This window comes from Marmota monax, unplaced genomic scaffold (assembly GCF_021218885.2).
Source record: "Marmota monax isolate L192 unplaced genomic scaffold, Marmota_monax_Labrador192_F-V1.1 WCK01_AAM20220418_F8-fsc00185, whole genome shotgun sequence".
NCBI lineage: Eukaryota > Metazoa > Chordata > Mammalia > Rodentia > Sciuridae > Marmota > Marmota monax.
In genome coordinates this window covers 527,741-553,226 of record NW_026693278.1, presented here as the reverse complement: position 1 = coordinate 553,226, position 25,486 = coordinate 527,741, and the positions used below count along the sequence as shown (strand labels likewise).

At 60.8% G+C, this 25,486-nt stretch overlaps 1 protein-coding gene across 4 annotated transcripts; it reads right to left on the bottom strand.

Moving 5' to 3' along the window:
- Positions 1 to 169: 169 nt before the first annotated feature.
- On the bottom strand, positions 170 to 23,754 carry Rasal1 (RAS protein activator like 1). Of its 4 annotated transcripts, none has more exons than XM_046456552.2 (21): positions 23,380 to 23,754; positions 20,447 to 20,503; positions 18,092 to 18,205; positions 17,928 to 17,989; positions 15,224 to 15,353; positions 13,382 to 13,463; positions 13,161 to 13,292; positions 12,051 to 12,139; positions 11,530 to 11,647; positions 11,282 to 11,435; positions 10,892 to 10,956; positions 10,515 to 10,627; positions 8,880 to 9,072; positions 6,213 to 6,350; positions 5,342 to 5,486; positions 4,133 to 4,305; positions 3,090 to 3,227; positions 2,879 to 3,014; positions 1,882 to 2,002; positions 1,094 to 1,170; positions 170 to 880 (listed from the first exon to the last, which is right to left on the bottom strand). In XM_046456552.2, the coding sequence occupies exons 1-21, from the start codon at positions 23,442 to 23,444 to the stop codon at positions 741 to 743; spliced, it is 2,442 nt and encodes an 813-aa protein (XP_046312508.1). In that variant the 5' UTR covers positions 23,445 to 23,754; the 3' UTR covers positions 170 to 740. The 4 variants fall into 4 exon arrangements, with proteins under 4 accessions (XP_046312508.1, XP_046312509.1, XP_058439136.1 ...); XM_046456553.2 differs by having other exon boundaries at positions 18,119 to 18,205; positions 23,380 to 23,584; XM_058583153.1 differs by lacking the exons at positions 20,447 to 20,503; positions 23,380 to 23,754 and adding an exon at positions 18,809 to 18,922.
- Positions 23,755 to 25,486: the final 1,732 nt, after the last annotated feature.

The window sequence follows — 25,486 nt, the reverse complement described above, 5'->3', positions numbered from 1 at the left end:
CCAGATTGAAAGCCACACACCAGGGGCTGGGGATGTGGCTTAAGTGGTAGCGCACTTGCCTGGCATGAGCAAGGCACTGGGTTCGATCCTCAGCACCACATAAAGATATTGTGTCCACCTAAAACTAAAAAATAAATATTAAAAAAAAAAGCCACACAGCAAAGCTCACTCCCTCCACATTTTATACACGGCAAGAGCTGGCCCACGGTCTCTCAGGCTATGAATCTGACACACCCGGGCTCCCAGCCTCCAATCTCCCAGAGGGCACCTGATTCTGGAAGCTGGGGTTGGAGCCCGCAGGCAAGGACAATATACAGAAGGACAGTGAGGTTACAGGGATTAGCTGATGTGAAAACAGGAAGAGCTGAGCCCATGGGGGCGACAAGGCCACAGGGGCATTGGGATTCCAGGTATAGCTGTATCCAGCAGCTCGGGGCAAGACTGGCTTCCTAGGTGTGGGTAGAGGCTAGTCCAATGACGAAGGCTCCAGGCTCAGAAAAGTCAAGTTCCTTCTCCTGTCCCATTCAACCTGAAGACTCCATTCATTCTGCACAAGGCTGACCCCTGCCAAAGACCTGCCTGTCTGGACTCAGGGCACACAGGCCTAGAAAGGTCTCGGAGAGTTTCCAGGAAGCAGCGCTGAAGAGGCTCAGGACAGCCACGGGGAGGCTCCTGGGCCAGGGTGCGCTGAGGAGGCCCCAGGGTTCCTTGCTCCTCCTTCCACACTGGCCCTGAGTGTCTCAGGGCGCCGGGGGGCCGGGGGCCACCTTCCCCTGCCCCTGCCCCTGGAACTCCTGGTGGGCGCGATCCAGGTCTTCCAGCACCTCCAGCAGGCGGGCCGCCGCTGCCCTCTGCCGAGCCAGGACCTCGGGGCAGGTCCCTGGGAGGGAGACGAGAGGACCGCAGGGGACTGGCTGGTTGAGGGTGGCCACAGCGCCTGGTCCCATGGCTCTCTCATGCTGCAGACTTGCTTTGTGCCCCTAAGTCCCCAGATGTGACAGTGGATGGGAAACGGGGAGGGGGAACACAGGGGTCCACTGGGGAAGCCATGGGGACGTGTCTGTGAGGGAGAACAGGACCGCCTCATCCTTACCGAGGGTGGCACTAGGACCCCTGCCCGTGTCCTCCTCCAGGTCTGGGTCCAGACTGGAATCCTCTAGGAATTTCATCCTGGAGGTTGACAGGGACAAAGACAAGACTCAGGTAGAACGATCCTAAATCCAGACCTAAGGCTCGTCTGCGATTCCCAGTCCTGCTCCCTGTTGGTCGCAGAAGTTCTAGGTGCCCACCTCCGATCACCATCGTCACAGCAAACATTCATGTGTGCCAGACACGGATCTCTCGAAGACACAGAGAGATGAAGTCACTTGCCTCAGGTCACACAGCATAACAATAATTGTTGGAAGGACTTGAAAGCTGTGTGTCCAGGGCCTGCAGAGAGCTTTTCCTGGCTTGGCTCATTTGATCCTTAGGACAATACTGAGAGGGAGCCACCACTATCCGCCCCACTTTCCCCATAAAGAAACTGAACAGCGGAGAAGTTAAGTAACTCGCTCCCTATCCAGAGGCCAGGAAAGGAGCCCAGGAGTTGTGTCCCGCCATCAGAACCCACTCACAACCAGCCAAGACAAACCTCTGTCACTAAATAAAGAGAAAGTGAAGACCCACATTCATTTTATGTGACCCTGCCGTGTTTCTAGAGCGTCAGGTAGAACGACCCCAAGATCCCTCCGCCCCGACCCTGCAGACACCGGGTTCCCCCGACCCGCAAGCTGAGTCAGTTTGCATGGAAACAGTGACCGCACCAACACCGACCCATCACACGGACGGCCACCGTGACCATCCACCCAGCCGATGGCAGCAGCAGCCCTGGGTACCCACCGGAGCTGGTCCCGCCCCAGAAGCAGCTGCCGATACACCATCTGGGTCTCAGCATCGGGATCCAGAGGGTCGCTCCAGTCCCCCAGGGTGATGGCTGAGTGTGTACGACTGCAACCCACAGCTGAAGGGGACACGCAGCGTCAGTCGATCCCCCTCCCCTTCCCCCCTCTCCGGCCCGGCGTCTCCAAGCCAGGGCCCCTCAATCGCACCCCTCTCTGGAGTCCCACCCCATCTGCTCTGGTCAAGCCCTGGGCTCCCCCAGGAACCTCCTCCCTGGCCTCCCTGCCTCCACTCTCATCAGCCCCAGGCCTGCTCCCTGGACTCCAAAGCCTCGCTATTCTTCTTTTTCTCCTTCCACAATCCGGGACCCAGGGCGCAGACACCCCACCCTGCCTCACCCGGGGCCTTTGCTCAGACCGTTCCTCTGCCCGTTCTCACCCACCCTGTCTGCACGCCACTCAGGCCTCAGCTAGCGCCACCTCTTCCCGGAAGCCCTCCTGGATCCCCCTACCCCCTTCCCGGGGCTGGATCAGGGGAGGGGCATTCTCTGGAGTCCCCCAAAGCCCCGTGTAGATGCTTGTAAAGTTGCACTGACATTGTCTGGCTGGGGGTGGAGACGAAGCTCGGGGGTAGAGGGTTTGCTGACCATGCCGCAGACCCCAAGGTCGGTCGCCAGCTCCCTGGAGAGCCAGCACAGGTCTGCGGCTCTCGGTGGCCCGTAGAGTGAGTACTTAAAAATAGCACCTCGCACTGAGGAGCACTGCGGGCCTAGCAGTGTGCTAGCCACTCTGTTCCAGTTAATTGTCTGCCCTATTAACTTACTCCTCACAGGAACCCTGAGCTTGGTACTACTGTCCACCCCATCTCACAGTTGAGACTGGGGCCTAGAGAGGTTAAGTAACTTGCTTAAGGTTGCACAGCCCTCCCGGACGGAAGTGGGATTCCCGCCAATGGACAGGTGGGAAGGGCAGAACCTGCAGTCTCCCCTGCCCCTCACCTGGGCGCTCAGCCTGCAGGCAACAGGTCCAGCGCCCGCCGCGGAAGGCACCAGGGTGGCAGGCGGCCAGCTTGTCCTGGTTGGGGGCGCTGGCTTTGCGCAGGGCCGACAGCCATTGATTGAGCTCGTTCACGTTCTGCAAGGAGTGGGCGTGGTCAGGGGCGGGGCGTGGCCAAGGCGCGCCCTCCGCCCCCTCGGGGCAGGGCCTCACCTTGCACTGCAGGTAGGTGGTGTGCAGCGCCCCCGCGCCGTCCTGCGTCACCACCTGCATCACGTAGGGCAACTGGAAGGCGCCCTCGTCCACGCGCTCCACGGCGCGGATGTGCGACACTGGGATGGAGCTGCGCTCCTAAGGAAGAGGGGTGTCTCTGCAGGGCGGGCTGCTGGCCGGGGCGGAGTGGCCCAGGGGGCAGCTCTAGGTGTGTGCCTCGGTGGAGCCCCCAGGGCAGAGCACGTTGGACCCTTATAGCTGCGCTCCGTGTCCTTGTCCCTTGGCTGTGACTTCCTTCTCTGGGCCTCAGTTGCCATCATCATCATCATGGTCATATTCAAAGCCGCTTGGAATGTGACCCGAGCGCTTTCCACTTATCAACTCATTTAATCACCCCAACAAACGGCTCAGGTTAGGTTTGTAATTCTTCCCAATTTGCAGATGAGGAAACTGAGGCCCAAGAAGAGAGAGACCCTTCTGAGACCACTCATGTGGTGGAGCCAGAACGGGGACCCTGGGAGTCCATGCCTAGAAAAACCTACACGAATAAAATCCAAGTGACAACTGGGTCCCCACCAGCATGAGTCACACAGTGGGTGCGCGTGCAGGAACGCATGGTCCGCATGTGTCCAGGTCCGGGTTAGCTGGGAATACCAGCCCCTTGTGGCCATTGCCTGGGACAGGGCCTGGCGGTAGGAGGCAGTTGAATGTTTGCTGAGTGAATGAGCAAACGAGCCAATGCCCGGATGGCGGCCTCCACAGCCAGCCACACCCGAGTCTAAGACCCGGGGGCAAGCGCTGTCCCTGCCCTGGGCCTCTCCACCTCGGGAGGACGCGTCCGTGCATGAAGTGGACACTCCTGCAGGACGTTGGTTGGCGCGTGGAGGATCAGGATCATGCCTGTCCCTTCCTGTGCCCGAACTGGCCCCAGCTGTGAGTTTGGAGGTGCCAAGGTGCCCCGGGGCCTCAGTTTCCCTCTGGGTGCAAAGCAGCTGGGGGAGGGGCAGGCCCCCGGGAGCCGCGCCCCGCAGCCCGAGCCCCACCTGCCCCTCGGGGCCCTTGGCGCAGGCCAGCTCCTCCCCGCTGAGCCAGAAGTAGCGCTTCTTGAAGGCGAAGCGGGTGGCCAGGCCAGCCGGCTCCTCCTTGCGCTTCTGCAGGTAGCCTTCTCGAAGTGTCACCGAGGGCGGGACTAGGGCCCTCGCTGGGCCACCAGCCTCTGGGAAATGGGAAAGGAAGGCCGAATCAGTGAGCCCTTTCTGTCCAGCGCCACCTGCCCTGCCGGCCTGCCAGGGCCTCCAAGGCTCTGGACTCCACCGAGACAGGACCAAGGCCCGCCCTGGCCCCTCTCCCACCCAGGGACCTGCAGGCAGTGGCGCGGGCGGCCAGCAGGGGGAGCCCAGCCCAGAGACACCCCTTGGATCCAGCCCCTGGAGAGGGACCCAGGCTGGCGGGTTGCTCCCATGGGACTTGGAACTACCTGGCGACCTGGGACCCATATTGTAAAATGGACTCAACCCCAATTCCTCTGCTTAAGACTCTCCCGGGCTCCACTTCTCTCCAAGTCAAAGACAAAAATCCTTCCCGTGCCTGTGAGGCCCCAAGGACCCGGCTCCCTGCTCCTCTGACCCTCTCACTCACTCTTTCTCACTGGCCCTCCCTGCAGCATTCCTCCTACCTCAGGGCCTTTGCACGTGCTGTTCCTGCCTGGAACACTCCTCCTAGGATCCCCACGGCTCTCGGTCCTCCTTCAGGTGTTTATTCTGATATCACCAAGTGATGCCCTTCCTGCGCACCCAATCTAAAAGCTCAACCTGCTGCTCCTCTCAACACGGCCCCCCACACACCTCTTTTTCTCCTCAGCACTTACAACTCCCTCACCCCCCACATAATTTGCTAATTCATTTTATTCTAGTGGAATAAAACTAGAATAAAACTTCTATGAGAGCAGCATCTTCTTCGGTCTCATTTTGCTGCTGTACCCCAAGCACCCACAAAGGTGACTGTTATATAACTTAATAGATATTTGCCCGTGGTGTGCCCACCAAGCCCCACTCCTCTGTTGGCTGAGATGGCCTAGAGGACAAGGCCTGAGTTCTGCTCATCTCTGGGACTTAGCATTTCTGCCAGGAAATGTTTGTTGAGCAACTAGCAGATCTGCAGGCTCTCTCCATGCTGAGGACCTGGGGATGGGGAGAGGTCCCAAGTGCTCTCAGTGGGGTGATGCGCTAGGTGTGGGGGCCATGGGAACTCACCCTCATCCCCATCCACGTCCACCAGCTGGTCCAGGAAGGCCCGCACGCGGGAGACGCTCTGCAGCAGGAAGGGGTGCAGGGGTGCCATCCACAGCTCCTTGCCCTGGCCCAGCTGCTGGCCCAGGTTTCCAATGCTCTGCACAGCCTGGGGCAGGGGAGCAGGGACACCAGGGTCACTGAGAGGCAAGGGTCCTCTGTGGAACCAGATCAGGGCCTGAAGCGGTACCTGTTCCTCCCTCCCTTCCCCTTTGGGAATCTACAGCCCAGTCCCTTTATTCTGTTCCCTCCCAAGACTAGACCCACCCAGGGCAGCCTGATCCTGTGTTAGAGTCTGTAAACAAGTCTGGATGGTGCCTGGCAAAATGCCAGAGGGAGTGGTTTGTGAATTTACTCCACCGAGCCATTAAGTGTGGAGATTCCTTATTGGTTGACTGATGTATCTAGTTTATGTTAATTAAGATAAGCTGTGTGGAATGTATAAATACCTCTGTTGTCCTACAATAAACGGCTCCTACTCCTGCTGTATCAATCTACACAAGTTGTTCGTCACCCCCCCCCCCGGTTATTCTGCCGCAGCCAGTTGTTTACAGACTCTAACAATCCTGCACTCAGGAGCCCACTAGAGCCTCAGGTTCCTGCCGCTTTGCCAAAGATGGTCTAATTCACACTAAGGTGTGAAGGACTGCTAGCCTGCTTCCCTGTGCCTCCTCGAAGGGTGGAGATTTCCTTATGAACAAAGGAAACTGGGAGGCACCGTGGGCGGCTGGTGAGGGGTGCTCTGGGGTCTCCTGGGGTTTCTGGCCTCCGGGGCTGTTCCTGTCTGGCTGCTCCCTGGCTAAGAGGGCCCAGGACGGCTCCCCACTGCCGGCACCTTGGCCAGCAGCAGCAGCGAGCGGCTGGTCTGGGGGTCCGCGTGCTGGTCCCGGAGGTCAAAGAGCTTTGGCGTGAGGATGGCCGGTGCGAAAAACCGCAGGAAGAGGAAGCCGCTCACGGCCAGGTACTTCACGTCCTGGGGGAGAGCGGCAGGTGAGAGGGGCCGGAGCCCCCAGCCCCGGGACCCCAGGCAGCGAAGACCAGGAAGCGAGCAGAGGGAAGGACAGGGTCGGAGGCCCAAGCCCACCAAGGAGAGCCTTGTTCCTCCAGCTAGGAGATGGGGTGACACCACAACACTGCAGAACCAGGCTTAGCCAGACACCCTTGCTGGGACAAGGACACGGCCCACCGTTATTCCCGATTTACATAGGAGGAAGCAGAACCTCAGAGAGGGCAGGTGACTTGTTTGAGGTCACACAGCTGATGAGCGGAGGAAACAACATACGACTCCTGGTAACAACAGCCCAGAATCTTCTCCAGACAGCCCTGCATTTCCTGCTCACCCTCCGAGGGATTGTATCCTCACTTTATAGAGGAGGCAACTGAGGCCCAGAAAAGGAAGGTCATTTCCCCAAGGCCACACAGCTGAACATGGCAGAGCCAGGATTTGCACCCCAGGGGGTGGGAACTGTGTTCTTCTGCACCGTCTGGCCATCCGACACCAGGTGGCGGGGGCACACACTCACTGCCAAGAGCTAAACCTAGACCACCACACTGAGTCCTCAAATAACCTGGTGGGGGGTGATCCTGTTATCCCACCTTCCAGATGAGGAAACTGAGGCTCAGCAGCAAACCCAGGGCAGCAGGCTCCAGAGCCCCTCCCATGCGCACCTGCCCCTGGCTGTTGCCCCCTGCAGGCTGGAGGGAGCACTGCGCTATGCCGCCAGCCTGGGCGGGGCGCTTGGCTCCTCCCTCCCGGCTGCACCTCACTCTCCCCAAGCCGGCTCCCCCTCACACTCGCGGGCTGTATCTAGCTGACAACATGCACCGGTGCTTATTTATGGGTGGCAGCCACACCCCACACGACGCCCTCAGGACGTGGCCCAGCTTCCTGGGACATCTAGGTCTTGCCTGGGACCTGCAGGAGCTGGGCACCGGAGGCGCCCAAGGAAGGTCTCTCTCCTCCCATCTGGACCCCTGGGCTGTCCTCGAGGTCCCTCTCGCCCCCTTTCTTGGTGGGTCCTTCGCGGGGTGCTCTGGCACCCTCCTCCCAACCCTCCAGGGCCTGAGTGAGGTCCTGCTGCCCACCCACCTTGGAGGCAAGGATTTGCTTCTCCCTGGGGCTGGGCCACCGGGGCAGGCTCCCCCCTGCCGCTCCTGCCACAGCCATGAGACTCTAGCAAAGCGGGACACCGGGGAGCATGTCCCTGCCTGGGGACCCCGCACTCATTCCCAGTGGGTGGGGGAGAGGGGCCGCTCCTGCTGGGCATCAAACAAGGTTAGGGTCCCTGACCCTCCAGGAGGGGCTTGGACTTCTCTGGGCCTCAGTTTCCCGTGTTCAAGCAGGAAGTGTCGAGGAGAGGGGGCAGAGGGCACAAGTGCCAAGACAGGCGCCGGGAATTGGGCCACCGCGTCTCCAACACTCAAGAGAGTCGCAGATCTTCCTGCAAAGTGAACCTCAGGCCTGCGTTTCTGCCACTTGGCTCTGTGGACATTAGTCTTGCAGGGCACGTGACACACGCCTGTGATCCCAGCAACTCGGGGAGGCTGAGGCAGGAGGATCTGAGTTCAACGCCAGCCTCGGCAACCCAGCAAGGCCCTAAGCAACTCAGTGAGACCCTGTCTCTCAGTGAAAGTATAAAAAAGGGGGCCAGGGACATGGCTCCGTGGTGAAGCACCCCTGGATTCCATCTCCAGTACAAAAAAAGAAAGAAAAAAGAAAAAAGTCTCAACTGAGATCATCTGTAGGCGTGGACAGTGACAGCCGCCTCAGAGGTGTGCTGAGCCTTAAACCAGTCCAACCACCCATCTGTCATGACTGGTGCAAAGTGTCTGGGGGCTGTTTGTGGTGGTGATTTTCGTGCCAACGTTTATAAACGAGAGACCTCACAGAGAATCCAGAGGTTGGCCTTCGGAGAGCGTCACTCTGAGGATGTGGCAATCCTGGCCTCCATTCCCCAGTGGACCCTTGAGACACACCGTGGGAGCCGCGGTTTGCCACAGTCCCTGCCACTCCCCACTGCCCCGCGTCTGCTCTGCTCACCTCACCTGCCTGAACCGCGTGTCCCACCTTTTGTCTCAGGGTGGCCGAGCCCTAGCCAGCAGGGAGTCAGGCTGAACCTCCCTCGCTTCCTACAGAGCACCCCTGTCCCCTCCTCCTGTCTCAGCTGAAACACAGGAAGGGCTTGCTTGGCACCGACTCCACGATCGGTGGCGAGGAGCACAGAATCAGAGCCAGCCCCGGCCCTTCCTCGCTGTGTGACTCCCGCCCTGGGCGTCAGTTTCCTTCTCTGGGAAATGGGAATAACACGGGGATCCGCTGTGCGAGGCGGGTGTGAAGGTTGGATCAGAAGGTGAAGACGCGAGTCCTTGAAAACAAGATCCGGCCCTCGCTGGGCTCTGCCTGAACCCTCAGCCCTAGTCCCACCCCTGCACCGGCTCCCCCGTGCGACAAGCTGCCACCGCACCCCGCCCCCACCTCCCACCTGCCCGGGCGCGGGCGCACCTGGTGCTCGGCCTGCGGGAAGCGCTCTGCCACACAGACGCGCAGCTGCTTGAAGGCGCGGCGCATGGCGGGCGGGCAGCACCCCACGGAGCCCACGATGGCGTCCACGATGGCCCCCAGGTAGCCAGTCAGCAGCCCCAGGCTGCTCTCCCGCACCTGGTCCTCTGAGGGTGCACCCTTGAAGGAGATCCTCCTGGGGGACCAGAGAGACCTTGTTCTGCTGGCTGGAAACACCTCCCCGCCCCCGCACTGGTACTAGGGATTGAACCCAGGGGCACTTAGCCACTGTGCACAGCCCTTTTTATTTTTTATTTTAAGACAGGGTATCGCTAAGTTGCTGAGGCTGGCCTCCAACTGGCGATCCTCCTGCCTCAGCCTCCCATGCTGCTGGGATCACAGGCGTGTGCCCATTGCGCTTCTTGCTGTTGCTTGATCTCCCTGAGCTTACTCCCACCTCTGGGTCTTTATACTGGCCTGGGACATTCTTGTCTCTATGTTCAGCTTAAATGTTACCCCCTCAAAGCAGACATGCCCCTTTTCACAAACCTGGTTTAGTGCATTTTTAGTGGGGACAGGAGAGACACCTGCCCCCACCACAGGGCACTTGCACTTGCTGATCCCCCTGCCCAGAACATTTTTCCACCAAATTTCCACATGACTCCTTCCTTCGCTGCCTTCAAGCCTTTGCCTGAATGTCCCCTGCCACTAGCCAGGAGTATCATGAGCCCCTCCCAGTGTCACCCACCCCCCCACTGACCACCTCCAGTGACCTTCAGGTTGATGATAACCTGCCCCCCCCAGAGAATGGGGCTTTGTCCCCTCGGTTCCCAGCTGTTTCCTCCATGTTGGGCCCAGAGCCTGGCATCCAACTGCCATTTTGTTGAGTAGATGACAGGGTAGTGGCCCTCTCTCCCACATCTGTCTCCCTCCTCGTCTGAGGCCGAGGGTCTGCCCAGCCCGGCCTCACACTCAGAACACCCTGGAGCAGGCTGAAGGCTCTCAACCCCTCCTTGCCCTGGGCTCAGCCTCTGGCACTGTGTCACCTAACCCCAGTGAAGACCTGATTCATGAGGTAGCCCGATTGTTCCCTTTGAACAGATAAAGAAGCTGAGGCTCAGAGAGGTCCCCTTGCAAATGGGTGGCAGAGCTGGCCCTGGAATTCAGGACCACCAGCTCCAGCATCTGCCCCACCCCAGGTCCCAGGTGCCCGTCGAGTCTCCCAGTGTCCAGGCGAGCTGGGGAGAGCCCGCAGCTTGAAGCTTCAGAGATGGACTTTGCTTTTCTGCTCAGGGCCTGGGCTCAAGCTCCTAGTGTTTGTACCTTCCCAGCTGTGTGACCTTAGGCAGACAGCCTTCCCTCTCTGAGCCTCTGTTCCCTCAACTGTAAAAAGGGGGCCTCATGCCTGCCTCTGAGGAGGCTGGAACATGTGCCCAGGGCCCAAAGGGAAGGAGAGACCCTCTGCTGTCCCCACCAGGGCCCAGCAACCAGCTCCTCTGGCCCTGCAGAAGGGGAGAAGATTCTGGAAAGAAAGGAGGAGGAGCCCAGAGGGGCATGGATAACTCCATCCGGGCCCGCTCCCTCCCTGCCTCACGGGGCTTTGGCTGGTTCCAGGGTCAGTCCCTGGGCTCCGCTCACCTGGCCCGGCCCAGGTCCATCTTGCAGGGGTCCAGCTCCACGTACTTCTTCTCCTCGAAGATGCGGCTGACCACTGGCTTGAGGACCTCGTGCAGGTAGCGCATGCCCACGAGCTGGGAGCAGGGGCACCACACAGAGCGGCTGAGGGCCGGGGAGGGGGACCCTGAGCTGGGGACAGGGGCCCTGCAGGGAGAGGGCTGGGGGCCTGGCATGCCCAAGGGCACCACCCAAGGAGAACCAGCCACCAACCCCAGTACCCCAGCTCAGCCACCAGTGCCACCAAGGCCAGCCAAGCTCTGGGGCCCAGGTGGCATTGGGAGGGGAGGAAGGGAGTCCCCAAGGGAGCGGCCCTGTCCCCACTGGATGCACAGACTCACCTTCATGAACTGCTCCATGGACTTGGAAGCCAGAGAGTTGGAGCGGAAGAGCGTGTTGGGGTCGGCTGCGGGGAGGTGAGCGTCACTGGGTCTGGTGGCTGCACCCAGCGGAGCCCAGGTGCCTGAGACTGGGGCCCTGACCCTCCTGGCCGCAAGCATCAGGGAGACCCGAACATGACTCTGTTCACAGTACCAACCCCAGAGAGGTCAAGCGAGCTGCCCGCGGTCACACAGCTCCCAGGTGGCCAGACCAGGGCCTAGGCCTGGGAGGCTGACTGGGGGGTGCGCAGCAAGGGACCCGCAGGAAGGAATCGCAGCCTCAGCCCCAGGCCCTGTGCTGCCCCAGGGCCCCCGCAGACTCTGCCCCTGGAGGACAGGCCGGCAACTCACTGGTGCGGGCCACCTCTCTCCGGGTGAGGTAACCCAGCAGGGGCCCGGCCAGGCCCTGGCCCAGGAACAGCTTCACCAGAGTGGTGGCCAGGTCCCGACGGCAGTCCCCCGAGGCCACCTCCTCCAGCACAGCCAAGGGGCTGGCAGTGTCCTCCTGGGCAGGGACAGGAAGCCAAGAGGTGACCCGGGGCCCGGGACCCCCGAGCCAGGAGCCCAAATGGGGTTCCCTGGGCAGGGGGCGCACCCACCTCGGCCGGCGCCCTCACGGCGTCCAGGAGCAGCGCCCTGAGCGGCTGGTAGCGCCCCGAGGGCAGCACGCGGTCCTCCGAGAGCCGCACCTTCAGCCGCAGGGCCCCCAGGCTGCCCCTGAGGGACGAGAACACAAGTACGCATGGGCAGGGGGACCCTGGCACTGGGGCCTGGGCAGGTGTCACAGCCTGGGTGGCGTGCACACCTGGGGACAGGTGTGGGCAGGTGTGAACTGAGGCCCGCAGGTGCAGGCAGGGAAGGACCCGGGAGACCCCGTGGCCAGCGAGAACGAGTGTGTTGGGACCCTCGGCTCTGAGCGCACATCAAGGTCGCCCCTGTGCCCCCTGGCCAGGGGACGGGGGAGGTGGACACGCTGGACACAGCTCATCCAACAAATGTGGTCACCAACAGAGGACAATGAATAAGGGGCACTGTCTGGGGCTGGCCAGCGAGGGCCCGCCCACCCCCCCGGGGACCCGCCCCAGGGGCCAGCCAGCCCCTCCCCCACACCCACACCTACCCAGAATCCTCCTCGGCGCTGGACAAGGGCAGGAGGCGGAACCAGCCGCTGGGGGGCTTCTGCTGCAGGGTCTGGGGCGGGAACTCCACCTGTGGGGACACACCCCTCAGAGGGCTCCTAGAAGAGCTCAGGCTGCCCAGCCACCGGGCGGAGGCAGGACCTGTCATCTCCACTCTCCCAGTCCCAAGTCGTTAGCTCCTGCCAGGGAACTTGGGGCCTCCAGGGGACACTGAATTTACAATTGAGGCAACTAAGGCCCAGAGAGGTGGTGTGACTTGCCCAGGGTCACCAGGCTGCTAGAGACAGCAGACTGGACTGGGTCGTCTTCAGCTGTTCAGAGATGCAAACGGCAACATCAAAAGGCTTCAAGACAGTCCAGGAGACCCCTAAGTCCCCGCCCTTCCCTTGTGTCAAATGACAAGTTTTTAGAGATAGACTCCTTCAATTGACCCCTTTAAAGTGCACTCCATGGATTCTCGGATTCTCACGGTTGTGCGATCCTCCTATGAATCTCAGAACATTCCTTCCCATTCCCTGGAAAGCCTCACTCCCCAGCCCAGCCCCTGGCGGATACCTCGGCCCTGTGTCCACCTCTCTCTGTCAGTGGAATCCTATAGTCTGGATTCCAGTGGACTGACTACTTTCATTGTCTTCAAGTCTTATGAGGTGTAGCGTGCACAGGTCAGTGTTTTATCTTTTTTCGTAGCTGAATAATATTCCACTGTATGGGCATACCACATTGTGTTCATCTGTTGGTGGATACTTGGTTGTTTCCACTCTGGGCCACTCTCAACAATGCTGCTATGAACATTCATGTCAAAGTGTTTGTGTGAACACGGGTTTTCATTCCTCTTATGTGTACAGGGGAACAATTACAGGGTCATATGAGAATTCCATCTTCAACGATTTGAGGACCTGCCAGACCGTTTTCCACCGCTGGACCATTTTACATCAGGACAAGCAGTGCAGACATCCACCTCCCTCTTACTTACTCTTGCCTCCTGCTATAGTCAGCCTTGAGCATGCGCCCCCCAGGGACCATCCCAGTCACCCTGCTGTTCCCCGGAGGCACTGGGGAGCCACGGAGGGTGCTGCAGGGGCGGTGCTCACCATGCCCAAGAAGTCGTTCTTGCCCACCATGTCCCAGTCCCAGAGCTCCACTCGCAGCGGGGACGGGGCGCCGGGCGTCGCCCGCAGCTCCAGCACCTCGTTCCAGTGTGGGAAGCGCGTCTTCTTGATGGTCTAGGGGTGCGGGCGGGTGGTGAGGGGCCAGCGCAGGGCCCCGCCCCGCCCCGCCCGCGCTGCCGCCTGCTCACCCGGTCCCTGCTCACCGACGTCTCCGCGCTCTGGCCGCCCCAGAACACACGAGCGAACGGGTCAGAGGTGCCAGAGATGTCCCGCGGGGCCAGGTCCCTGGGGACAGACGAGGGGAGAAGTGAGGGCACCCGTGACCCACGAGGACCTAGACCCAAGCTGGACCTTGGGCAGGGGGCTCAAGGTCCCGGGTTCCGATGGCATTGGTTTCCAAGGCAACCTGCGGTTCTGCACAGGGGCCCAGCCAGGGCCCACCAGGCCTGTGCAGACCCAGGAGCTTCCGCACCTCCCACGCCCAGGGAGAAGGGACTAGCGAGTCCCCCTCTTCCAGCTGAAACTGAGGCACAGAAAGGTCCAGCACACGGAGGTGTGGTGGGGAGGGAGGGGCCTCGGCGACCCGCAGGCCCTACAGGACGACTCTTTGGCTGGGGGACACTAGGGAAAGTGAATGCCCCTCTCTGAGCCCCAGTTTCCTCATCTGGAAAACGGCAGAAGCAGCAGACCAATCCTACGGCCTGGGGTGAAGGAGAGGGAGATAGCCGAGCCCAGGGCACAGGGCAAGGACACAGCGCCCAGTGGGTGGTGGGCCTCAATCACTCATTCACTCAACAAACATGTATGCCCACACCCGGCCTGGGAACAAAGAGAAGGCAGGAGACGGGGACCCTGTACCTCCCATTGCCATGACAACTCAAGCCACACCCCAGTCACCATCCCCATCCCTCCCTCTTGAGGCCCCCAAATCCTGGAACACCCCCACTGGGGGCTGCAGGCTGCTCCCTCCCCAGCCCTGCTGCATCCCAAGCCTTTGGTTTCCTAGGAGCCGACACAGTTGCTAAGCAACAGCCACCGTCCCTCTCCTGCTCTCACTAGACTCCTGCACAGTCTTGCGGCTGGGGAGGGGGCCACGGGCAGAAAACAGCCGGAGCCTCCTTAGCCTGCTCTGCCTCCTTGAGGCTCCTTCATCCTGACTCCTGGAGCCCCAGCTGGGACCACGCTGGGGCAGAGACCTGGAGGTGGAGGCAGAGGCCCAGAGAGGGCAGTGAAGGGATTCATGGTCACACAGCAAGCTAGAAATGGAGATCCTCCCCCCTCTGGATGAGCAGCGGCCTAAGAGTGAGGGTGGGGAGTGAGGGAGGAGGGAATTACAGTGACAAGTGGGAGAAGGAAGGTGTGGGTCCCCTGGCCCTGTCTCTGTCTTCCCACTGACTTTTCTGGGCCAGGACCACCCACCCCGCACTCTCATTTCCATCCCTGGAGTGGGCTTGTGACTCAGGCCTCACCAAGCAGACAGGGCCACGGTTTCCAAAGTAGGCCTGGGTCCCACACCCAGCCGACACTACTTGGAAATGGTGAGAAATAGAACTTCTCTGTCAATTGGAGCAGCTTGTTGGTAGGATGCCAGCCTGGGACCTCGAGGACCCTCTTGGGAAAGGCTGCCTAAGACAGAAGCTACCACAGAGGACAGTGGAGCCAAAGACATGTACAGATCCCTGATGCCGCCCTGTGAGCACCTGGATCCAGCCATACCAGAAGCTACATGCCCGTTCCATGAGCCATTAAAATAGCGCTTCTGATTCAGCCAGTCTGAACTGAGTCGGTTATAATCGGATGAACGTCTGCCTGGCCATCCTGAGGAGAGTCTAGCCTCTTATTGCCAATCACTGAGCGCCCAACAAAATTGTAATTCCATTTGCAATCTGTTGAGCTTGGGCCGTTGTCCACACAGCATCCCAGCTGGGAGCTCAGAAGAGCACCAGGTGAGAGGAGGAAGGCCAGGCACAGGGGACACCCAGGGGTTCCTGCTCATTTTCAGAACTCCCGCCCCCTGCCCCATGCCACCTCCATCAGGGCCATACCTGGCTTGAAGCACGTGGCAGCGGAGACACCGGCCGCGGGCATCCTCCTGCACCTGCACCGCCAGGCAGACCTCACCTTGCACCTCCGCGTCCGGGTGCACGGGGCTCAGGTTGATCCAGCTGTCGATCCCTGGAGGGCACAGGCGCTAATGCTGAGTGAGCCCCCACGGGCACCAGGCGCCGGCTTAGCTTAAACCCCAGAGCCTGCAGCTCATGTGGAGCCTGGGCCCAGGCAGCCTCCTCCTGCGGACGCCGTGAGTCCCTGCTCAGATGGCAAGAGGGAGGCCAGGTAGAGACCCAGACCTCACAGCTAGGAAAGGGCAGAGCTGGAGCCTTGTCAGGGACCCGGATCCCTCCTCCAGCTCTGGGAAACCCTGGGCTCTTTGTTCTGTCCAGGTCACTCCCTCTCCTCCCGTTTGGAGCTGCAGTTGATTGGATATTAGACCTTCCCCGTCCTCCTCCAGGCCTCTGCCTGCTCTTGTGCATCTTTCTTCTCCTTGTTCCCTGAAATGGATTCTGGATGATTCTTCTGGACTCTGGTTCACTGGGCTCTCCCTGCAGCTCCGCATGAGCTGACGTTTAACTCGGTTTAGGTTAGAATTAAAACCAAGGTGAACTAAAAACCTAGTATTGGACTTCAATAGTTGTAATTTTCTAGAAAAATTTTGTTCAGTTACTTTTTTCTGGGGGGATGGGGAGGGGTACCAGGGATTGAACTCAGGGGCACTCAACACTGAGCCCCATCCCCAGCCCTATTTTGGATTTTATGTATAGACAGGTCTCACTGAGTTGCTTCGCTAAGTTGCTGAGGCTGGCTTTGAACTCACGATCCTCCTGCCTCAGCCTCCCCAGCTGCTGGGATGACAGGCGTGCACCACCGCACCCAGCTCATTTGGTTACATTTTAAAATCCACCTGTTTATTCACATTTTCATTCATTCATTCATTGTGCTATTGGGGATCAGACCCGGGCCGTACGCATGCTAGGCACACATTCTCAACCAGACCTGCTTATTTTTCTTTAAATTATTGCTTTAACATTTTGTTGTTCATGTCGGTCTTTCTTGTGGCTACCCATTTTATTTCTTTAAATATTTGACTTTTTAGCCAGGCGTGATGGCGCACGCCTGTCATCCCAGCAGCTGGGGAGGCTGAGGCAGGAGGATCGCAAATTCAAAGCCAGCCTCAGCAATGGTGAGGCACTAAGCAACTCAGTGAGACCCTGTCTCTAAATAAAGTATAAAATAGGGCTGGGGATGGGGCTCAGTGGTTGAGTGCCCCTGGGTTCAATCCCTGGTACCAAAGACATAACAACACAATCTGAAGCCTTCGTGACCCTGGAACCCATGGCGCTTGGTGATCATCCACGGTGCAATCTTGTCTGTGTGACCTTCCCCTGTGGGACACCTCGGGGGTGTGGAGCCCTGGAGAGGGGCACTCCCTGCACACCCTGGGAGCCTGTGAGGGGCTCGGTCTCAGGGGCTGTCCTTGTTCTGGGTGACTGCCTCGTGCCCCCAGCCCACACCTTGGACTCTGCCAACACGGATGCTGACGTCTGCTCCCAGGGAGACCCTTCCTCGTCCCCTGGCTTGCTCCTCCCCCCACTGTAGGTTCAGCTTGTGGCTGAAGGAGGGGAGACACTCAGGGAGGTTCCTTCTAGACAGCAAATCCAACAAGATCCTGGGGATGCTCAGTGACTGGGGATCTCCCGTGATGTGGCAGGAGGGCACGTCTGAAGTTCCCTGTGTTGCTGGACGCAGAAGTCCCCCATCTAGCATCTATCTCCACGTCCCCACCCCCAATCCAGGATGTCATCGGCTTCCTGTCACTTGATCATTGCCACAGACCCCTAACTCCTCTCCCAGGTCTACCCTTGTCCCTTCGGGTAGCAGTAACCCCAAGGCAACCACAGGGACCTCCTGAAGACACACTCAGGCCCTGCTGTCACTCCTCCTTCTGATAAGCTAGCTCCCATATCTCCCCTGTCTTGCTCAAGAACCATCAACGGCTCCCCATTGCTTTCGGAAAAAAACCCAGACTCCAGCCTGCATCCACAGCTGTCTCCGTGGACCCCACCCGGCTCTGCCGAGGGCTGACTCTGCAGGAGTCCCCAGGGGCCCCTGGACCCTAGTGGCTTCCAGAGCCGCCTCCTCCCTGTGCTCTGGGAAACCTCGCTTGGCCACGCCCACCTTCATCACCCCGCCCACCGCCACCTCCACGTGCCTGTCCAGCTCCCACTGGGGGACACTGCCGGGCCACTCTCTCTCCTTGCCCTGTTCTGGGGAGAGGCGCTTCATCTTCCTGTCTAGATCAGAACTTGGGATCCTCCCGCCTCAGCCTCCCAAGTGGCTGGCTTACAGGCGTGGCTCACAGCCCCCAGTCCGTATTTCTTGTGCTGTTTAGAAAATCTCTAGGGCTGGGGTGTGGCTCAGCACGTGGGAGGCCTGGGTTCCATCCCAGCACATAACAGAGACAGAGAGGGACAGGGAGGGAGAAAGAGGAGAAGATTCTAGAGGGGCCCTCGAGACGCTGACCATCCTGGAAGAAGCCGGAGTCCCTGGGAAGGAGGAAAATCTCGCTCCATTTGATGAAGTGAGATGCTCAACCACGTCCAGGGGTGAACTGCTCAATGCATGGACTGAATTTGAAGGTGAAGACAGAAACCACAGCGGACATCATTTTCCACCAAGGGTGCCCCTGCTCACCTCGGGGGTCAGCCGTGATGGCCTCCTTGCTCAGGGAGATCTTGCCGATGACATCGTCGTGCCTGCGGGAAGGCAGAGGGGAGTCAGGGAGCAGCGGCAGCCCTCAAGGGCTGGGCGGTGACCTCATGCCTCACCTCCTGGGCACCCCGCCTGCCCCCACGCACCCAACGGTGTCCTCGTCCAGCACGTACAGGGCCAGGTGGTGGAAATCCAGAGGCAGATGAACCGTGTACTCCTCGCCCCAGAAAGGGCTCAGGCTCCTCCAGATGGTGGCTGTTCTGCAAGAGGCAGGAGGGGAGGCTGGGCACCCTGAGACCCGGATGCACGCTATCATGCCCGGTGTGGACTGTCCCCCAAAGGCTGTTGTCCTGGATCGGGGGCTCACCCTTGCCCCTGGATTCACCCACTGAGGGGCAGCTGGGAGGCGGGCAGCTTGACTCTGCCGCACCCTCTGCCCCGATGCTCCGCCTCAGGCCCAAAGCTAGGGAGGCCCCACCATGGACTGAGACCCTGTAACCTGGAGCCAAAATACACCTTTGCTCCTTCAAGTGGTTTTCCTCAGTAATTTTGTCACAGCAACAGGAACCCACAAGCACCCACCCAGGGACACACATGTGCATGAGTACGTGTGCACACACACATGCACAGGGATACACACGGACACGCAGACACTCCCAGATACACCAAGGAAGCCAGAGACACATGCGTATGGATACACATATGCATGCTCAGAAATTTCTAGAAACACATTCATAAATACAGTCACCCAAATAGACACCTCAGAACATAGAGACACACAAAGACCCAGAGACACTCACAAACCACAGCTATACACAGCTCACTCACACACACACCCTCCACACACACACACTCACACCCACCCAATTCCATTTGCTCCTTCACTCCATGGCCTCCACCCAGATTGAAGGAGCAGCCTGGTGATTGGGGGGCGCTCCACGTGTCCAGGAGGGTAAGGTGCGGGAGAGAGGGGTGGGGGAGGGGGAAGTCTTCCTGCAGGAGTTAGTCAGGCAAAAAGGAGCAAGATGATGAGGACAGGTGGTCTAGGTGGCAGGACAGCATGTGCAAAGGCCCCAAGGCAGGAACGAACGTTTCAGGAAAGTGTTGGGTGGAAAACGAGGGAGCGTCAAGGGCCACCGTGAAATCAGAAGGGGCAAAGCACCCGGGGTTTCACAGCATGCAGCAAGCCAGGGTGACCACAGGGGGCTAGGGACCAAGACAAGCAGGCAAGGGGCACGGGCTCGCAGCATCGGGCCCTGGCAGCCTGCAGACGCACTTCCTCTGACCCAACAGGGAAGAAAGAATCGGCTCAGCCCACTGAAGATGCACCCAGAGTCACGGCTGCAAATCGGGGGCTTCCTCCCTGGCGCTCCCTTCTCGTCTTGCTGGCCCAAAGGAGAGCGCATGCGCAAGTGCACACACGTACCGCCCCCGCCCCATGCCCAGCCCTGGGCACCGTCCTCCCAAACGGCCCCACCTTCCACCTCAGCGTCTTCCCACCCAGGTCCCATCAAGCTCCCCACTCCGTGACCCAGGTGGCTCCTCACAACCCAAAAAAGGGGGACTCAGCAGCCCAGGGTCACATGAAAAATCAATCTGTGGGTCTGGGGGCAGCATCACGGGACAGGGCCAGGGGGCGCCTGGGCACAGGGAGAACGACGCAGGTCAGCCAGGGTGCTGCAGCTGACCCCCAAGGTGGCCTCCCCACCCCCACTCCCGGCCCATCTGGACCAGAACTGGCGCCAGAAGCATCCTGAATCCTGCCGTCTCCATAGGAACCGAGGCCTCCGCCAACCGCCCACCCGCCTCAGGCCCGCGGGGGCTGAGCGCTGTCCCTCGGCTGCGGGTGGGAGCCCCGCGCAGCCGGCGCCACGCCCCCTTCAAAGACCCGTGCACTGAACACGACAGCTCACCCTCGCGGGTTCACTCCCGTGTGACCAAGTAGGCGGGCCCTGGTGCTCACATGTGCACACCTGTGTATATCCATGTCAAACGCCACACACGGGCACACACAGCCCTGTGGGCCTGCACACCCACAAGGACAGCCACACGTGGTCACACGCACTCACACCCGCTCTGCGACACCCACACCCACACTCACAAGCAGGCCATGCGGGGCAGGGCTATGCACACGCGCTCACACACACGCGCACAAGTGCCCGCAGCACCAGCAGGCCCGGAACAGCCAGTCCAGCCAAGCGTGTGGTGCCCGCCCCCAGGGAGGCCACTGTGGGAGGCACAGACTGGCAGCGGCTGAGTCAGCCCCAGGGACGCAGCAGGAGCATCGCAGGTCTCAGGGAAGGGCATCAGTGGCCAGTGGGGCTGGATGGGGACAGCAGCTGGCAGCCTTGGCCAGGGCAGAGAGTGGCCACCTTCAGCCCACACATCGCCTGTGGGGTAACAGTGACCTCCCAGCTCCTCTTTAAAATGTGGGTTCCCATTCCTGGATTCCAGGACTGGAAGGCATCCCCCCCCTCCCAGCTCCCTGGGCCCCTCCTCACCTAGCCACCACCTCGTCATCCACTTTCACGAGGCAGTAGGGGTCGCTGCTTCCAGAGCTGTGGAAGAGATGGGAAAGGATACCCATGGGTGGGAGTTCCCATCCACCTTCATTATTCAGGTAGGGCGAGCCAAGGCCCAGAGAGGGGAGGAGACTTGCCCAGGGTCACACAGCATGTCGATCAGAGGCAAGACCCATAGCATGCCTGGCCCACCACACGCATGGGCTCTGGGCTTCCACTGCAGAAGTGGAACACTGAAGCCAGAAAGTCCACTCTAACAGCCAGGAAGCTCAGAGCAGTGGCCAAGAGCTTGCACTGAGGGTCTCGGACTCTTGGCTGCACCCTGCCACCACCCGTGGTATAAGCCTGGCAGGTCCCATCCCCTCTCTGGGCCTCTGTTTTGCTGTTCTAGAAACTGGACATGGCTGAACACAAGCCTCTTGGGGGTTGGAGGGACCGACGGACAGAGGGATCATGGGCCAGTCCCCGAGCCCTCCCTGATGGGGCCCCCATGCCACCTGCTGGGACAAGCACCGTCCCCCAGATCTTCATTTTGGGGGTGTTTCCCTGGAGAGCAGAATCCCCATCCTCAGCAGGATGAACCTACAGGCACAGGCTGGGGACCCCAGGGGACGTCTGTGTGGCCTCCTGCAGCTGGTCAGCTCTGGCCCTCCTCGCGACAGCAGTTACAGGGAACCCTAGGCTGTCCCCATTCTAACCTCCTCCAAAGGCACCTCCTCAGAGGGCAGCCCTGACCACCAGGTCCTGCAGGCCAGGCGCGCGGCTGCTGGGGTCGCTGAGGCAGGACCGTCTGGTCCCCTTTCCAGGCTCCACCTCGGAACTTCCTTCCCCCTCCAGCTCCATCCCACCTGCAGGACTGGGTGACCCCAGCCTCCGCTCCCCCACCCTCTGGACCCTGTGGCTGAGTGACACCTGGGCCTCCATGGCCTGTGTGGGGCTCTTTGTCCCTGAGCCTCCCTTGGGCAGAACCCACCCTCAGCTTCCCCAGCGCACCCATGGGTCACCCCTGCTGGGACCCACCAGCCCTCCCCATTGACCCGGCCTGACCCCAGGTCCCTCATGGGAGCCAAGTTCCACACGTCAACCCCGGGCTCTGACGCACAGTGGCCTTATCAGGCCCCTATCGGGTAGGGGCGGGCCTCGTCCGGACCCTGATCTCCCCAGACTCTTGGCCTCTCCCATGGCCCCAGCTCAGGCGCGGCAAAGCAGCCCTGCCCAGTCTGTTCTGCGCACCGCGTTGGCCAGCATTCAAAGCTGAGCTGTGCCGCCTCAGGCAGGTGACTGGGGTCCTCAGTCTCCCCATTAGTAAAGCAGAAGGGCCTGGCCATAGGAGCCCCCATGACTGACAGCCTGCATGAATCATGACCACTCCACATGCCCGGACTGAGAGGGCACAGCCACCCCAAAAAGCAGGGTGGCTGGATCCCCAGCTGGGCAGAAAGAGGCCCCCTTGTCCTTGCTGTGGGTCATCACCCACCTCAGAGCTCACCTAGACCAGGAAAATCGAGGGAGCAGGGGTGGCCGGGAGAGGCAGGAATGAGATGTGCCTCAAATCCTTCCCTAGAGAACCAGGAGCCGAGGCCAACATCCTGGCTGGCAGAAGCTGAGGCCAGCGTGCTGGCCCAGGGACAACACTGGCCACCTCCTCCCAGGACTGACAGAGGAGCCAGACCTCAGCAAAATGGGCAGCCACTTTCTGGCCGGGGCCCTTCAACTCTCCAGCAATGGGCAGGCGCACCCCTGGCCTCTGCCCCACCAGGTCCATAATCTCTACTTCTCAGGAACTCTGAGGACGTCCCAGAAAGAGGGTGACGTAGGAAACACTTGCGCATTTGCTCTCATTGCAGTCTGTCTGGGGTGGTGATGGGAAAGGGGGTGGCCGGGTTGCTCTAGTGTGAGGCGGGGAGGCAGCAGGCTCCCGAAGTCAGAGGCAGGGTACTCCTGGCTGGGGTCCACAGCTCGGGGGATTAGGGCAGGACTGAGCCCAACCTTGGCATGGGCAGAGGCTCTGAGCCCGTGTCCCTGCTCCCATCCTGCCACAGGCACACCCTCCAGGTCCCCCAAGCTCACAGCTGTACCTGCGATCCAGATGGAGACTCCATCCAGAGCTCCCTCAGCCCCAGGGGAGGGAGACCCAGGCCCAGAGAGAAGCAGGTTCAAGGTCACCCGGCAAATGCCCTCCCAAGGATTCCACCCCTGTCTTCCAGCTGCCACCCTCAGGACCAGCAGGATGGCCCCTCCCCCACATCGTTCTGCTGATTCAGCAACTGCTGACTCAGCCTGGGGAACCACAGCAGGGGCTGAGGCTGAGGGGACCCCAAGGATCCCCAGCCCCATCACAAGGGCAGGGGAGAGGCTGGAGGGGCAGTTGACTCTTTAAGTGGCTGAACATCCAGGGAAGGCCACTGGGCTGTGGCAACACTGGGTGCTCAGGGCTCTGAGCCCTGAGGGCCACATGGGATGCTTTGCAACCTGAAGGTGACACACACAGATTGTTGGGGCCCTTTTGATCCCCACACTCTGGGGCTCCTCCCTGAGGCCCTCTCATGGCCACCTCCCCACCCCCCAGGCCTGGAGAAGAGGCTCCAACGGCCCCTGCCTGGACTGAGGAAGACACCCTGCAGCTCCCTCCTGGCTTGGATAGAATTCCCCGGGGCCATCCCCGCAGCACGTCCCAGGGACAAAGGCCCCCATCCCGGGCTGGGGCGGAACAGGTGCCAATCCTGGGTGCCCCTCCCAGGGCAGCGGTGGGCAAGGGGCCTCTCGCCCGGCCTCGCGAAGGCGGACTTGCCCCCATACCTGCTCCCAGCCGAGACCCCCCGTCCTCCCGCCTAAGCTCCCCGCACGGGGACGGGCGAGTCCAGCCCACCCGCGCCTGGCGCCCCTCGCCCCCAGGCACCCGGGGTACTCACACGTCCTTGGCGGGCAGCGCCCGGCCCTCCACCACGCGGATATTCAGGGAGCTGCTCTTGGCCATTGCGCCTGGCCCCAAACTTTGCTGGCAGAAGGGCGCCCAGGTTCCGAGGCTGGACCAGGGGCGCCTACATGTCACCAGCTGCAAGCTGGCAGCCCTGCCCCGGGTCCCGGCGCCACCTGTCCGAGACGCGCGTAGCTGGACGGGAGGTTTCCGAAGGAGGAGCAATGGTTGCCCGGGGAGGGGGCGTCCGCCCGGACTCCACAGGTAGTCGCCGCGCTCCGGACAGGCGGGGCGCGCGGGCGGGGACCCTCGGCTCTTGCCGGGCGCCTGGGGATCGGCGAGGACCGACTGGGCGGGCAAGGGGCGGCCGGAGGCCCAGGTCCTTCCCCCCAATCCCGCCTCCCGCGGGGTCCCCCGCCCGCCCTCGGCCCGGCTCGCGCGCCCCCTGCCGGCACCCCGGTGGCGCGCGGGAGCTCACCGGCTGCGGCGACCCGGGTGCGCCCGGGCGGGCTCGGCAGGTGGGGCGGGGCCGCGGCCGTGATGGGCGTGGCCATGGCTCCGGTGAAGTTGGCCTCGGGCTCCGGAGACACAGTCGTCACCTGCTGGTCCCCGATCCAGTGCGGTCCCTTCTCTCCCGCCCTCCAGGCACCGCCTCCCGGTGCAACCTCCCCGGCTCGCCCAGGAGCGGCATCCGCGGTCGGAGGGAGGCGTCGCTAGAGAGAGTGGCACCTTCCCTGGGGGTCCGTCCAGAGTCCAGCCAGGGACCCCGAACGTCCCCCTCCGTCTCCTCTTAGTTTGCAATGAGCCCTGAGTGTGACACGGCTCTCAGACGTCACGGGCTGGCACTGCGGGGGAGGACGCGACGGCCGGAGGGGGAGGGGAGCTCGGAGATCACCGCTGCCACCACGGTGATAAGAGCCAGTAGGTCGCTGGAACGCTGACCGCGTGCCAGGCAGTGTCCCGCATTATCTCGGCTCAGCCCTCCTAAGAACTCGGTGCTCTACGCACTGCTTAGTGTTGCCCCCATTTTGTGAATAAAGAAACTGAGGTTCAGAGAAGTTAAATGGCTTGGCAGACATCAAAACAGTCAGTGACTGGTTTGCCTTCCTGGGTTCGAATCCTGGCTCTGCCAGTTGGCGGCTGCATGGCCTTGGGAAAGCCAGTTACCCCTCTGTGCCTTGGCTTGGTTTTCCCTCATCTTTTCAGTGGGGACTACATGGTATCTCACTCCCCAGGCTTTGAATTAAATGAGATAATGTGCCCAAGGTCTGAGAACAGTGATAGACACCTTGTAAGTTTTCAGTGAGTGTTTGATATTATCATTGTCCCTCAAGGTCCAACTAAATGCCACGTCTCCTGGGAAGGCTTCCAGGAGGCTCTTCCAACACAAGCAGAGATTTTCTTCCCTTTCTGTCTGCTACCATGGCTCCAGGTTTGTACATGTGACAAGTTTTTAATGAGATAATGTGAGCAGAAGGGCCTGTCTTGGGGTAGACACTTAGATTTATTTTTTCCTGACAGCTCATTGTGTACTTGCTCAAGACCTCTTAGGCTGGCACGGAGCCTGGTCCACTCAGGGCTGGGCACCAACGGGAGGGCCCTGCAGCACGGAGCACAGTCAACACCCAAACCGGCAGGACAGGGAGTGCCCTGCCCGGTCACAGGAGCCACCTAAAGGTCTGCTTCCTGAGCTCCCCCCACACACCCTAGCCAGGCTGGGAAGGATTCGGAGCCCTGGACTTCTCTCCCCAGCTGGTTATGCCTCGTGAGTCCTCCTGCCCCAGAGACTGGGCCTCAGTGGCCGCGCCCGGGAAATGGACCAAGCAGAAGCAGCCCAGGGGCTTGCAGCATTAACAGACCCTCAGGAGGATTCGAGGCTGGATTCAGGGTAGGACCCAGAACCCTGGTAGCCCCAGAGGAGTGGTCAAACTCCTCCCCCACATGGTCTTCAGCAATCACCCCAGATTGCCCCCAAAGTAAGTGTCCAATCCAGGAGGAACCCAGTACGTGCTATGTGGCCACAGCTGCTAGACAGGGTCCTGCCACCCCTCCCCCTCCTGGGTGGGAGCGTCGGGCTGACCCCTTTCCTCCTGGGACCAGGG